Below are 15,439 nucleotides of genomic sequence, written 5' to 3'. Positions count from 1 at the left end.
AAATATCCTGCTGTTACTTTTCTTGCAAGATTTTTGTAACAAATTTGTTCAAAACATTCATCTTGAATATATCTCAACACCTTATGATAGAAACACAGACATAATTAAAACAGGAATAATTATGACCTTCATAAAAACTGCCCAACCACATTATTTTAGTCATCTGACATTCTATTTTCCATACCCCAATGTGAGTATTTTTCAGGCTATACACTTCAGCGTCCTTCACATATGCAGCATAATTATTTGGAAAAGCATTTGGTTTTTACAGACTTTTATGTCACCATGTTAGTTTGGAACTGTAGTAAATCAGAGAGAATTTAGACATTCAATTTCTACAGGAACTCTGTATTGTATAACAATATTATTTTTTCATGATGATTTCATATATAACCCAATAGAAGAAATACAGCTTTTCTTAGTATAAATGTTAGTCATCTTTGTATATTAAATCATTTCTATTTCAACCTGCAACTTTTATCAGAAACAACAAAAAAATAGAACTTGCAAAGACTTAGGAATCATATTTAACATTTAAAGATTATCCAGCATCTGAAAGTCAGAAATGGATTAGGGGCATCTGTTTAACTTACCTTTACTCCATCTGGCTTCTTCAACAAACTCTTGGCTGCTGTAAAATGAGAGTAAAATCAGTTTAGTGAGTTATGCATAGAAACCCACAGCCAGGCAACAGAGCAGTCAGGTTATTGTCTCCTTCTACCACCTTTGCTGAGTTATGGCCAACATATGGCAAGTTATCAAAGTCACACTGATGAGCACGAGCTTACAGAACATTGAAACACAGTATCACTTTTCTTGGTTTGCCACAGCAAATTTAGAACTAAAGAGTAGTTCATTGTATAGAATTGAATACTTTGCCAGTTGTGTTTATCGGACTTTATTTCACTGTTGGTTGAGAAAAGGATACTGGAACTTTAACTGGACTATCCTTTTGTAATCCAGAAAGTTGATTTCAGTCTTTGAACATCAGCTGACAGATTGTATTACATGTTCATTCACACCACATGTATGGTGACCATGTCAGTTCTGCCATTTAAGCCCCTCTTTTTAGAGGTTGAAAACTCATTTGTAAAATTTGCTCTGGCTAAATAACATCTTCATTATATTCTTGAAGTCAGACAATTTGGTTTTACAAAAAATATTACTATGTAAATAAAATGGCATATTATTGGCCTAGAGCAAATTTTTAAAATGTTTAGCATATGATATTTAAAAAAATGGCACTATGTATTTTTTTATACTTTAAAATCAGAATACAAACAAAAGCCTTTACAATGAAAAAGTAAAAATAAAATTTGAGACAACATAAAAAAAATCTTCAACTAAATTAGAGAAATCCTAAAGCATATGGTCTTATATAAAACATTTTTCTTGGGGGGGAGCTTTTAACATTCCTTCTGTTACTAAACTTCTTGAGTATGTTAAAAGGTGAAGCAATCCTTTCAAAAAATCTACTAATGAACGTGTATATACACAGTGAACAGATAATATAACTGTCAATGACAATTAGTACACCAAGAATAGAACATTCACAAATATGAAGGACATGATATACACTTATACTTTCATTTAATATTAATTATATATACTTATTTAAGTGTATCAGAATAGAATTTGGCTTCAAAAATGGAAATACCTAGCTAGAACAGAACTTCATGAACACGTAATTTACTGACGTTCATTGATTTGGGGCATTATTTCAGTATCGTATTGGCATACTTATAAATTTACTTAAAAGATACAAAAATGTTAATTTCATTTAGTCTTTAGCAACAAAGCTATTAATTTATTATTAATTGAGATTGCAAGAAATAGTTGCCTTAGCTATTATATTGTTTGCCTGGAGCTAAAAAGCAATAGTAAATCAATCCTGTGGCAGTTAATAGGTTAGAAAGCAAACTCAGAATAATTGAAATTGCAATAGCAAGCAAAGAGAAGACAATGATTCAGGGTAAGCAGGGATTTGGCCTGGGAGATGCAGAAATGTCCCTTTTGGTTACTATTCACCTTACCTCACAAGAAATACATTCCACATAAAGGGAGAAAAGGAAAAATAAAAACAACTTTATAACCATATACTTATGGACAAATTACTTTAAAGAGTATGCCTGGCAATGAAGTAGAATGAATAAAATATTGAAAACTAAAATGCAGTATCAAGTACAAGATGTTGTAACTGGGTCTAATGTTATTCAGTTGATTTTGAAGTGATGGAGAAAAAAAAATTGCTCTTTCATGCTAAGACATTCAGAAACAATATAAAATCACATATTAGTCATGAATTTTTAGTTTACAGGATGATGAAAAGGAAACTGTGAGGTAAACAGAAAGCTTCTATATATGGGTACATACATTAATCAAGGCCCAATTTATGTCCAAGATTGTATTTAACACTTTGACAAAATGTACAATTTTAAATCTGAAGATTTTTAAAAGTTTGGGTTAGGTTGACATTAACAATTTATACTACATAAATCATCCTACCTTTTAATGATTCACTAATTATTGGAGCACAGTGAAATTTATTTGAATATAGTATATATGAATTAATATTTAATGAGATGGCATTGAACTCACCCATATAACTGTCAACCATACTAATCAACTGTTTATGAAACAGGTAACTTGACAAAGGCAGCAACAAGGTTTTATTACACTAAACAAATTGGACAAAATACATACAACGGACCAACACAGTCCCTTAATTTGTAGCATTATTCATTGTACTACTGTGGTTGTTTAACAGCCTTTGAAAGGCCTCTTATGGTTTCCCACTAATTGTAACTAAATGCAAAGGTGGGGGAGGAAAATGACCGCCTAGTACAGTTGTAAATAATAAGCAGAAGTTGGTTGAAGAACACTTAGCAATGATATGATGGATTATTATCAGGTAACACTATAACACCCAGGCTAAGTATGTAGCAGAAAATAAAGAATTGAAAAAACAGCTGGATAATTTGGTGCTGCAGATCACTGTTATGTAAACAATACACAAACTAAAGTGGTAGTATTTTTGGCACTAACGCTTAACAAGTGTTCCAAGTCTAAAGGGCCAAAGGTTACCAAGTGCAGCTTAAATGCTGCTCCAGTCCTTCCCCCCACATAAGACTGCTTAGCATTGAACGAGATTTGACTTTTGGGAACATGGTCCTTTGAGATAATCTATCAAAGAAGAAGGTTGCAAAACTCAAGTAATTTCTTTGAGTAATATATACTTTATCTCAATTTTTAGAGAGTGACTCTTACAATAAAGAAATGGTTTGGTTTCTTTCTTTCTTTTTTTTTTTTTGTTGAGATGGAGTTTCACTCTTGTTGCCCAGGCTGGAGTGTAATGGTGCAATCTCAGCTCACCTCAACCTCTGCCTCCCAGGTTCAAGCGATTCTCCTGCCTCAGCCTCCTGGGTAGCTGAAAGTACAGGCATGTGCCACCATGCCTGGCTAATTTTGTATTTTTAGTAGAGACAGGGCTTCTCCATGTTGGTCAGGCTGGTCTTGAACTCCTGACCTCAGGTGATCCGCCTGCCTCGGCCTCCCAAAGTGCGGGGATTACAAGTGTGAGCCACCATGCCCAGCCTTGGTTTGCTTTCTTTTAGCTTATTATTTAACAAACTTATTTTAACCATGGAATCATTTTGAGGAAGAATTTATTATGCACTGATAATACTGTATGTAAGATGCTCTGTAAATTCTTGGGTTAGATACCTTTGACAGTTGTAATCATTCTTATAGCATGCCAAGGAACTACTATACTTTTGAATGAACTTAGGTCTAAGAGAACTGGTTCCTCAATAATGGTCTTCTTTTAAAAATCTTGCATACTGGAATTCCCTATGAAAATGAGACCAAAAATAACTTATTCATAGTTATTACTTTATGAAATATCAATAGTAAATTCTAGGTGTGAAATGCTGAGATTGCAAATGAGGGAGTATTCATTTCCACAACTTGTACACACCCCAGCATTTGACAGATGAGGCTAGTTCTGCACCAGCACTGACTGGTGGCCAGAGCTGCCAGAAGCACTCTTGTGAGGGGTGCAGTCACAGAGGCTCTGTGGCAGACAGCTCCCAGGCAGACTGCTAATGGCAGCCACAGGTGTAGAAGGAATCTGTGCCACACATTTGCCACCCCTGAACAATGAGGTTTTTCTAATTATTAGATTTTTTAAATTCCATAGACAAAAAAACAGAGACTACTTAAAAAGAACACCAAAGGATAAGAAGTAGAGTAATCAATGCATGTACCTGAGAAATTCCTTGTAGCCAGCATAGTTGTTAAGATGGCACCCTGTCAAAAAAATTAGAACACAGAAGTCAATGTTGCCTATGCAAACCCTGGACCTAACAAATATACCGTCTTTGATAACAAAGCTTTTACTGGCCCTACTTTCAGTTAGGGGATTTTTGATTGTTTGTTTTTGTTTTTTGGTTTCCTGAGAGTCAAAGGCCTTTGTCTTTCATGATGCTGGGACCGCCCTCATGTGCGGGCCAGATTCTCATTATCAAATTGCACAGCTGTTTTCCATTGAAGAAAGGACCCACAGCATGTGTTGCCAGAATGATTTGAGCTTTTCATCATAGTTTTGATTCTGGTATATATTCCATTTTCCCAAGACCCAAAAAAAGAATAATGAGAGTATTGAGGTCTACATAACTGAAAGTCTTTGCTAGAAGTTATTTTCCTCATATAGTATTTCACTTCTCAGTCTGCCAAATCTACTTCCCCATAAAAATGTAAAATTTCTTACCTTTAGTTTTCTTCTAGCATTAAATTTCTTCAAGCAGTCTACAGTTTCCTGTCTGTGCATCATGGAAGCAACAGTAGAACGTTGCTAGAAGAGGAGGAAAAAAAGTGACTTAATTGAGAATATGTAAAACATGCTAAATATAATATCCCTGACTTCATCAAATCTTTATTAATGGTGCTGCACCCTGCATGATCAACTTCTAAGTATTCAATGGCCAAACTTACCTAAAAATAAAATTTCAGTTTTGCCAAGATTACTTGTGACTGAGATGCAACATTGATGTACAGAAAATACAGAAATCAATATTAATAATTTCTCAAATTGTCTTTATTTCAGTGTATTCATCACATTTTGACTGGACTACCTTTCATTTACTTAGTGCCATATTTGTTCCCTTAGCAACTGACACATTAGGAAATTTACTGAAGTTTCCAGATCCCCCTCAAATTTCACACTATTTTTCTTAATATTTTAAAAATACATTCAGACTATTATGACCATTCTTTTATGCCACTAAAACTACTCTCAGCCACCAAACTTCATACTTGTTTCTAAAGTTGCCTAATGACAAATAATTGAACTTTGTTAAATCTTTTCTTCTGGGACACATTTAATTTTGGTGTTATTTTCTTAGCCTCATTCATGAGTATTGTCAATAATTGATATGGAGTATACTCATTCCTTTGCTACTGCAAGCAATGTTTATTTAGCAATCTAGGCTATTCAAAATTTGCTATTGAAAACTGCATTTTTGCCATCATACAATTCATTTGCTTAAACACCTTGAGTCAAAAATTCATTCTTTCTGAGTTTCCTCTTTTTTTTTGCAAAATTATTTTAAATCCATAAACAATATATTAAAGGAGAGCTTATTTTTCATTTTAGCTCTTGAAGTTTTGGGAAATTTTACTTACACAGATCCATGGGTGTTTGAGTGCCTCTGAGGCTGTGATACGTTTGGCAGGGTTGATAGTAAGCATTTTATTGATGAGGTCTTTGGCTTCAGGAGTCACCGTGTCCCATTCCGGTGATGGAAACTTCAAAATTATAAATTTATAAAAAGTTTTAAAAACAGACACACAATCAAACAGGGCAGCATCAACTACATGAATCATTCCCTCAAGCAGTGAATTTCTTCATAAATTTACTTTTATATAAGTGAAATTGTATTTAAAATAAATAAAACCATTTAGACCTATTCTCCCCATCTATGCAGAAAACTACATATATTAAAGAGTATCTGATAAAGGACGACATATGTACTAAGCTGCTTGTCACATATAGTAAATATATTTTTTAAATTCAGAAGAAAAGAACTTAAGAATCTTCTGTTCTTCTCAAAGTATCTCTGCTTTGATCTGAAAATGACATTTTATACAATCTTTCTCACAAATGTTTGCAAAACTTAATAAAAGCAAAGAGGTTTGCCACATGTAGCAATGTCATCATGATATTATGCCAAGGTTCAAAATGAGGTATTATATACTTTCACAACTCATAAGCAGTAATAGCAGAGGTAATAAAACAGCTTCAATTGCTGTGCCAAAACTGACCCATTAATCATGGCTACTTGGAGTGCTGTAGTGGGAAGAATCTGAGACCTAAGGAGCTTCAGCAAGGTTTCATTTTAACCCATTAAGAAGTTTAATCTGCCCAATTATGAATTTCACCAAAGTATATGAAAGTAATCAAATCTGATAACTTCCCATTTTTTTTACATTAAAACTATATAAAAATGCTACTTTCCTTTTCCTTTCTTTATGTTATTTTTTGTACTGATAATCATTAATCTTACTTTTATATGATTAGCATATTTAGTAGAAATACGATCCTTCAATGGTTAAGGGGAATTTACTTAGTTAGTTGCAAAATGATGGAATATTAGGTTATTTTCCAATTCATGAATTTGTATAGACAATCTTGAAAAACAAAGCCATTGTCACTGTGTCATGGAATTAAATCAGTCTACTTTTAGTAGTTTTAAAATGGGGAATTTGTGACACATTGGCAAAATAAAACATGAGAAAAATGATATCGACTCTAATACCTGTACTTTTTGCTAGTTTAACAATGGTCATTTTTTAAATTTCTGAAGCTTATCTTTGGAAGTTGTAAAAGCTTTCTAGCTATAAGGAACTACTAAAGAAACACACAAGGATGTTTCTTAATGTTGTACAGGTCTTCTGATAGCAAATGAGGGGTAGGTTCAGCCTGAAGAAAGGTGAACCTTTTCCTCGGTTTTCTAATTCTCATGAAAGCACTCCTTTAGCTTTACCAAGCAGTGCATTTGCAGGGCTGTGTCTGCCCAGAGAGGAGCTGGTTCTAGTCTGTAAACATGGTCAATGTGCTAGCTGTGGCCATGTAAATAATAATTTGTTTCAATTACTAGTCTGGGAATAATGGAATGCTTCAAAATTCAAATAATATACATTTTAAATTCTTGCTAACTGACACACACATCTATCTAAATACAAAATTTTATCAGAAATGGATTGAAGAGTTCATGAGACATGATAGAATACAGACATTTTATATTTTCTCTTCTCACTTTCACATTGCACTTTCAACTTGTGCACAAAAGGTGAACCTAGTATTGCTACTCTGTAGTTACTCTACTTAATAACACATGGAAAGCATGCCCAGACCCTGCACACGGATTTCCAAAGGGCTGTATGAGGGGAAACCAGAGGAAGTGGTAAATCATATTTATAAGAATATGCATCAAAGGAGAGCAAATGATATCATAAACACAAAGTTAAGCCATAAAGAGAAGTAGATAAAGCCTTCTGCCTTCCTCTTCAGATTCTGAACTTAATTCATGTGTGTGTGTGTGTGTATACATATATGTATATATATGTGTGTATATGAATGTGTGTATATATACACACACATATATACATATATACACACACATTCACTATATATATATACACACACACATTCAATATATATTTTCTATTTTCAAACATTCTAATTATAAATTAAATATATTAGAATCATGACTTTCAAATTTTTCAAAAAAGCTTGCATAGTAGCCCATTACATAAACAGTACAAAAATAAAAACAAAAAAAAACCCAGAAACTGGTATAGTGGGATAATGTTCTATTTGATGTAGGATCACTATAAAATACTGTTGGTATATATTTGAAAATTATGTGACAGATATTTGAGAATATAATTCAACTAAATAGGCAACAATCATTTCTATAGCAGAAATATTTTAATTTTCATGTCTTCAAAATGTGCTAAGATCCAAATATTTTGAAAAAGTCCTTTAGAGACTTCACATTGTTTTTCTTTCAACCTAAGGAGCTAGTGAGCTAAAAGGAAACATAAAGTGAACACATATGCTGTATTTCTTTTTCTCTTTCTGTAAGAGAGAGGAAAATAATAAGAGAAAATGATCAAAATTGTGGTTAAAAGAACAATGCAAAATCTGACTCTTGGTCAAGAAACAAAAACAAATCTTCATCTAAAGTGACATAAATAGTTATTACATACATCATAAGCTCCAGCCTTGATCTGCTGATAGAGTCTGTGTTGGTCTTCATCCCAGAAGGGTGGATACCCCACCAGTAGAATATAGAGAATGACACCTGGAGGAGATTACAATGTTAACATAATTTAAGTCAAATAGACAATAATAAATTAAATGTGGCTGATTCACAATGATATTAAGCCACAATCATTAAAACAGAGAAAACGGGATTGTAGGAAAACTTCAGAGAGACGTGTTATATTCTACTCTAGAGCAGTCTTGGGCAGGTGAATGCTTTTCCTCCTACGCTCAAGAACTCTGACACCAAGAATTCTAAAGAGGCATGGTAGGGTAGCTCTAAAGATGAAACATACCTGTCATTTAGGGTGACATTCTTTGGCCTTCCTGAACTCTTGTCTATATAGGGTCTCCCTGAATTCTTATCTACATAGAGACTATGATTTTAGTCACTGTGAGGTTGAAGTTTAAAAACCAAACATGTTATCTATTTCTTCACAGTTGTTTTGATGGTAATTGGGACATTTTGTTGAGTGATGGTGTCCTGGTTATAAACTCACCTTCTAAATAGCCAGAATCCCTGCAAGTGTGGATACCACATAGAGACAAAACCCTTTTCTTTTCAGTAATATTAGTTTTCAAAATTTTCAAATTCTCAGTCAAACAGCTAAAGCAACAATACTACAGAAGAATATACATTCTGGGAGAGGAAAAAGGAAAAGAAGGGCAAAATTGCACAGAAAATTCAAAGTAATAAACAGTTGGCTGTAATACAATTTGCTAAATTTTTCACAAACTTGTAATTATTTGCAAGTTAATTAACATCTAATTTAACTTTTAAAGTTAAAAAAAGTTCTGTGTTCACAGTTTTAAAATCTCCCTTAAATCATATCTGCTGTCTAAATGTCTGAGATTGTTTTTTTACAATGGTTTTCTCTGTCATCAAATATTTCTCCTGCCACTTTTCAAGTATTTTGTTATCCTACTTAAGGCCTTTGGTTTCTTTCCTAGCTCATTATTCTGGAGGAAGACAGTCATTCCTCTGACCTCTTCTGTTTGCTTTTCTCTTGCTATGTTTCCTTTACCCTGGGAAACCTGAGAAAGAAGAGTAAGACAGGTGACACTTTGCCAGGTGTACTCTGAGACTTATTTTTTTTCCCTTATCCAAGGTGGTCTCTTGATCTCTGTACCAAGGAGACCTAACCCTGATCCTGTCCACCAGTCTGGACATCTCTATACAATAAACACTGTTGCACTGAAATATTTTTTAAGCAATGGTTTAATTATCATATAATTTTACAACCTGCTTCAGGAAGATACAGTTCATGAGCATATTTTTCAAGTTATGTGAATCAATACAAGGATAAAAAATTTTAAACAACATTCTTAAGGAAAAAAAAAAAGACTATGAAGAAAATCACAATATACTGGTACCTCACCTTCATGACAAAAAATTAACTTTTCCATGCGTCTAATGAAAATGATGATAGTAATGATAATCATGAGTGTCTGTGCTTGTGTTCTCAGGATGCAAGTAGAAAAAAAGCTGTACCTGAGTACTTGTAACCCTCAGGTATATACGGTTCAATGAGGTTAAGAAGAAACTTTGCTTTGCAACAGTGATAGCTCCCATTGAACATTTTCCTAATACACATCTGGAGTTAGACTGCTATAAAATTATAAAACAGTCTCACAACTGAGACATTCAGCATTCACAACATAGGCTGTTTGTCCTTATGAACTATGTCTGCAGTTGACCGTTGCTGTGGTGCTTCTCTGGGAAGAGGAAGCTCACAGTGGCTCATTCCATAAGAAAAGCAGCCAACATGTAAATAGTTATTTGATGGAGGAGTGTCTACAAAAACATGTACTTTAAATAAAATAATAGCATAAATGTGAAGATTTAAAAAAAACACTTTCAGGCCCAAAGATATATATAAAAATAATAATAATAATAAACTATTATGGTACTATTGACTAGCTTGATGTGCAATTGTCAATGCCTATTTAAATAAACTGTTTTGTAAGTTTACTTCGACTTGATTATTAAACAAGCATCTAAGACCTTTTTGAGTTATGCTCTTTTGTAGTTCTATTTTCTGAATGCATAGAACAAGTATGAGACTCATGGCATAAGGATAATGTAATATTAATACATTTTATTATAGATAACATGTATTGAGAGTTATGTGTGCTTTAATGCATTATCTCATTTACTCCTTATACGATGCTATGAGGTAGATATTGTTATTATCTGCATTATATTATAGATGAAGAAACAGGCCGAGAGGTTTAGTAACTGTTTCAACCATAAGCAGGACAGACATAATGATGCTCTAAACATTCCCTGCAGCCGTTTTTTCTTTATCTATGAACTTTAGTAGGAATGGTAACTTCAAATTTAAAACTTTGTGTTGTCTAACTGAGAGACGTTGACTTAATAGCAAAATGGCCATTTGGTCCTATCTTAAATGTTCCTTGCAGCTACTTTTTCCTTTAGCTAGGTCCTCTAAACAGTTATTTTAAAAGTGTTGTTCCAGGCTGGGCGTGGTGGCTCATACCTGTAATCCAAGCACTTTGGGAGGCCAAGACGGATGGATCACCTGAGGTCAGGAGTTCAAGACCAGTCTGGCCAACATGGTGAAACCCCGTTTGTACTAAAAATGCAAAAAAATTAATTGAGATGATGGCACATGCCTACATTCTCAATTACTCGGGAAGCTGAGGCAGGAGAATCACTTGAACCCAGGAGGCGGAGGTTGCAGTGAGCCAAGATCATGCCACTGCATTTTACCAGCCTGGGTGACAGCCAGACTCTGTCTCAGAAAATAAAAATAAAAATAAAATGAAATAAAATAGGAGCATTTGTTGTTCTAGTGAGAGTTCTTGTCTCACAAGTAAGCCCAATTTACCTTTTTCTTATAAAACTAATATTTTACCTTTTTTTCTATGTCAGAGAAAAAAGAAAGGAAAAAAAAAAAAAAACACCCCCAGGTCTTTTTCTATGCCCATATAACTAAAGTACTAAATTCATTAAAAGCCAATGAAGAAGTCTTTTTTGTTTTTTTACAAGAACACTTCAGGGGTGATGATGTGACTTCTAAATGTTGGGTGTCTCTTATGACATTGGCAGCCTTTGGTGATCACTGCCTACATAATTTTACTGGGGTTGCAAAATAATGATGGGTAGGCATGGTGGCTCACACTTGCAATATCCCAGCACTTTGAGAGGCTGATGTTGGCTATCACTTGAGCCCAGGAGTTCAAGACCAGCCTCATTGACCTAACAAAAGATCCTGTCTCTTCAAAAAATTGAAAAACTTAGCTGTGTGTGGTGGAATGCACAGCTAATCTCAGCTACTTGGGAGGGTGAGGCGTGGGGATCATTTGAGCCCAGGAGTTCAAGGCTGCAGTGAGCCATGATCACATCACTGCATTCCAGCCTGGGTGACAGAGTGAGACTCGCAAACAAACAAAAACAAAATGATGATACTCTAATTATATCATGCCTTCTTTAGACTAAGAAAATTTTACTCCTTATCCAGTTGGTTGGCCTAAGATAAAGTTCACATAGGAAAGACAGATTAATTATTTTTTTATTTTCCTCTCTACTAGCCAGTTTTTAAAACAATGCATTGGCTCCCTAACATCCCCTAAAGGTTAGGACTTCTGTTGAATTTTGATTATCATTACCAACTCCCGGATTTAAACTTACTTGATATATTTCAATCTATTACTGTTATTTTTCTTATTGATTCTCAATTGCCCCATCTTTGGCCAGTGCCAGCCTCCTTCAGGTGGCTCCTAAATCTGTTAATGTAAACTTGTGGTCCATAATAGTTTCCTTTGTGGTATGACAAGATGCTCCTGGATTATTTTGCTTTTTTCCTGCTCCAAGCTTGAAATCAGCTGCTACTACAAAAAGTTTTGGTTCCTTTTAATGGTAAATATTATCTAGAGACCAAGATTAAGCACTTTCATGTGCTCTCTTGGAGCTACAGGTTTCTTTGAAAACAGGAAAATGACTAGATATTCTGATGATATTAAACAATAATTATTACAAATTTTATTAAATATTAAATTTATTAAAAATTTAAAACTAATGTTACTGTCACATTTAGAGTCCTTTTCTTTTAGAGATATACTTTAAAATACTTACAGCTGTACTGATACAATGTTTGAATTTGGTTAAGATAATATTGGAGTGGGGAATGAAAGGGTAGAAATAGATGAAATAAGATTAGCCATCAGTTCATTATATTATTTTCTCCTTTTTAATGTTTCACATTTTCCATGACAAAAAGTTAAAACTATTTTTCATAGAGTTGGTTCCATATAAAGATAGATATTAAAACTAATTTTCATTATCTTTTTTTTGGCATATGAAAATTTATTACTACAGTGTTTTCGCCATTAAAATTTATGATCTTGGTCTTTCCTTCTTGCTTTTGTATAGGGCCAAAAGAGAGACACTGGCTACTTTGACAACTTTAAGGCAGACTCCACAAATATCACCAACAGCATGACCTCTGCGACCAAATCCAGCACCCAGAACTTCATCGTTTTCCTCAATAAAGTTCAAGCAACCATCATTGGGTACAAAGGCTGTAATTTTCTTGCCATTCTTAATCAGCTGGACCCTGACACATTTCCTAATGGCAGAATTTGGCTGCTTGGCTTCAACTCCCACTTTTTCTAGCACGATTGCTTTTGCATGAGAAGCACCTCCAAAAGGGTTAGCCTTCAGGGCTGTGCCCAGATGGGCTTTCTTTTACTGTTTATCATGCCACTTCTGGTCTTGTCAGTGGCTATGGAGCTTCCTAGCAGTATGAAGTTCATGACACTTGCCCATCCTGCCGGCATCACAGGCCTGAGCCTTCATTATCTTAGGTATATATCTGTGCTTGGGACATGCTAGAGATGTCCAGTTAATAAGAGTTTTGAGAAGCACTGATTACAATTAGGTAGAAAGACAACATCATCAAGAACATTCAAAATTGATTTTAATAGAAATTAATGTTAAAAAAGTTGTTAAACTTACAATCATGTTAATGCTATTCTTAGAAAAGGAGATATGAAGAAGGAATGCTAGACAACTCTGAGAACATAATGGGAAGTTAATGGAAAAATCTAAGACAGTTACTGAGAATTCTCAGTAAACAAAGGGGTACATTATACGCTTACAAGCAAAATGCATGTGGAATTTGGAAATACACAATTAATTACATGAGTGGTAAGTATGGCTCTCTCTTACCTTATAGTAATACCATTAATGGAAAATCATCATACATTTCAAATAGAGAAAGTGCTCAACTAACACTCTGTGACCTAAATGGCCAACAGCGGGTAGAACAAATAGCCAGAAGATCAATGCCAGCAAGATAGGAAGGCATGTTGCAGAGGATGGAAACTATCTATGCCATGTAGTAGGAGTGGCAAACTGACAGGCCTTCTGGCAGCAGGCAGAAATAAAGGCCTGCACCTGTACTGTATATGGGGTGGGGTGGTTACCAGGGGCACAGCTGTGTTCATGTGTCTGACAGATACAACTAGTATTTAAGAGCAAGAGCATTGCATCACCTGTTTGTTATTTTAGAGAAGCTTGAAACAGGTATTTTTTATATAAATTACCTGCTAATAAATTATAAAGATAAATAATTAATGTCAACACTCCTAAGAATAAAATGTCCACATATCTGGCTAAGACAGCAGACTACCTGTGATGGACTGAATGTTTGTACGGCTATCAAAATTCATATGTTGACATCCAAATCCCAATAAGATAGTATTTGGAGATGGGGCCTTTGGGAGATAATTAGTTCATGAGGATGAGCCCCCATGAACAGGAATAGCACCTTTTAGAAAGAGGGCAGTTAGCTAGCTAGCACTCTCACTACCATGTGAGGATACAACAAGAAGCTGGCATTCTGTAACCTTGAAAAGGGACATCACCAAAACCTGACCTGATCATGATGGTACTCTGATCACAGACATAGCTTCCAGAACTACAAGAGAGAAATGTAGTTGTTTATAATCCACACAGTCTATGCAACTTTGTTACAGCAGCCTGAACTAAGACTTCATCTGTTTGCAACCTCTGCCATATCCTGTAATAATCCTAAAAACTGCTCTCCTAAAGAAATTTGCAATTAGCTAGGGTAGGGTTGCTTAGCGTTGGTGTTGCATCAGCATCACCTGGAGAGTTTGTTAAAATGCAAATTCCTGAGCCTTCTCTCATTGAATGTGTTTTTTTAAACTACTGTAAAAAAATACCTAACATTAAACTGAAATACATGACATTGAACTGTACATAAAAAAGGCCCTGTACAGTGGCTCACACTTGCAATCCCAGCACTTTGGGAGGCAAAAGTGGGCAGATTGCTTGAGCTTAGGAGTTTGCAACCAGCCTGGGCAACATGGCAAAACCCTGTTTCTACAAAAAGTAAAAAATTAGCCAGGTGTGGTGGTGTGCATCTGTAGTACCTGCTACAGGGGAGACTAAGGTAGGAGGATAACTTGAGCCCGGGAGGCAGAGGTTGCAGTGATCCAACATAGTGCCACTGCACTCCAGCTTGGGCAACAGAGCCAGACCCTGTCCCAATAAATAGATATATAAATAGTACATAAAACAGTGTTTTAAAGTCAAGGTCTCACTCTTTTTCACCCAGGCTGGAGTGTAGTGGCAGGATCATGGCTCACTGAAGCCTCAACTTCCCTGGTTCAAGTGATCTTCCTCTCCTCAGTCTCTCAAGCAGAGTAGCTAGAACTACGGGTGTGTGCTACCTAGGACTACAGGCGTGTGCTACATGCCAGGCTAATTTTTTCTATTTTTGTAGGGGTAGGATCACACTTTATGTTGCCTAAACTGGTCTACAACTCCTGGGCTCAAGTGATTCTCCCACCTTGCCTTCCAAAGTGCTGGGATTACAGGTGTCAGCCACCATACCCAGCCAGAGGTACAATTTTTAAGTGAACAGTTTGGTAGTACTAAGTATACCTACACTGTCATGAAACAGATCTTTAGTCTTTTTTCATTTTTCAACACTGAAACTCTATATACAATGAAACACTAATATTCCCTCTCTCCTCAATTCTTGGTAATCACCTTTCTACTTTCCATTTTCTATGAATGTGACTGTTTTAATATTTCATATGAGTAGAATCATATAGTAT

At 35.0% G+C, this 15,439-nt stretch overlaps 1 protein-coding gene and 1 pseudogene across 50 annotated transcripts in view; both read right to left on the bottom strand.

The window, feature by feature from the left end:
- The window catches only part of CAMK2D (calcium/calmodulin dependent protein kinase II delta), a 306,351-nt gene that overhangs the window by 48,541 nt on the left and 242,371 nt on the right, over positions 1-15,439 (bottom strand). For 28 of the 50 annotated variants that reach the window (XM_078366604.1, XM_078366600.1, XM_078366611.1 and 25 more), the window contains 5 exons: positions 8,272-8,366; positions 5,683-5,805; positions 4,769-4,852; positions 4,266-4,308; positions 594-631 (listed from right to left, as the gene is read on the bottom strand). In XM_078366604.1, coding sequence (XP_078222730.1) covers positions 594-631; positions 4,266-4,308; positions 4,769-4,852; positions 5,683-5,805; positions 8,272-8,366 — 383 coding nt within the window. The remainder of the gene's footprint in view (positions 1-593; positions 632-4,265; positions 4,309-4,768; positions 4,853-5,682; positions 5,806-8,271; positions 8,367-15,439) is intronic. The other 22 variants (XM_078366608.1, XM_078366606.1, XM_078366609.1 and 19 more) reach the window with 1 other exon arrangement.
- LOC144581764 (small ribosomal subunit protein uS12 pseudogene) lies at positions 12,574-13,290 on the bottom strand (annotated as a pseudogene).

The sequence above is a fragment of the Callithrix jacchus genome, chromosome 3, assembly GCF_049354715.1.
Source record: "Callithrix jacchus isolate 240 chromosome 3, calJac240_pri, whole genome shotgun sequence".
NCBI lineage: Eukaryota > Metazoa > Chordata > Mammalia > Primates > Cebidae > Callithrix > Callithrix jacchus.
The sequence above is the reverse complement of the archived record's forward strand: the minus strand, read 5'-3'. Positions and strand labels throughout refer to the sequence as shown.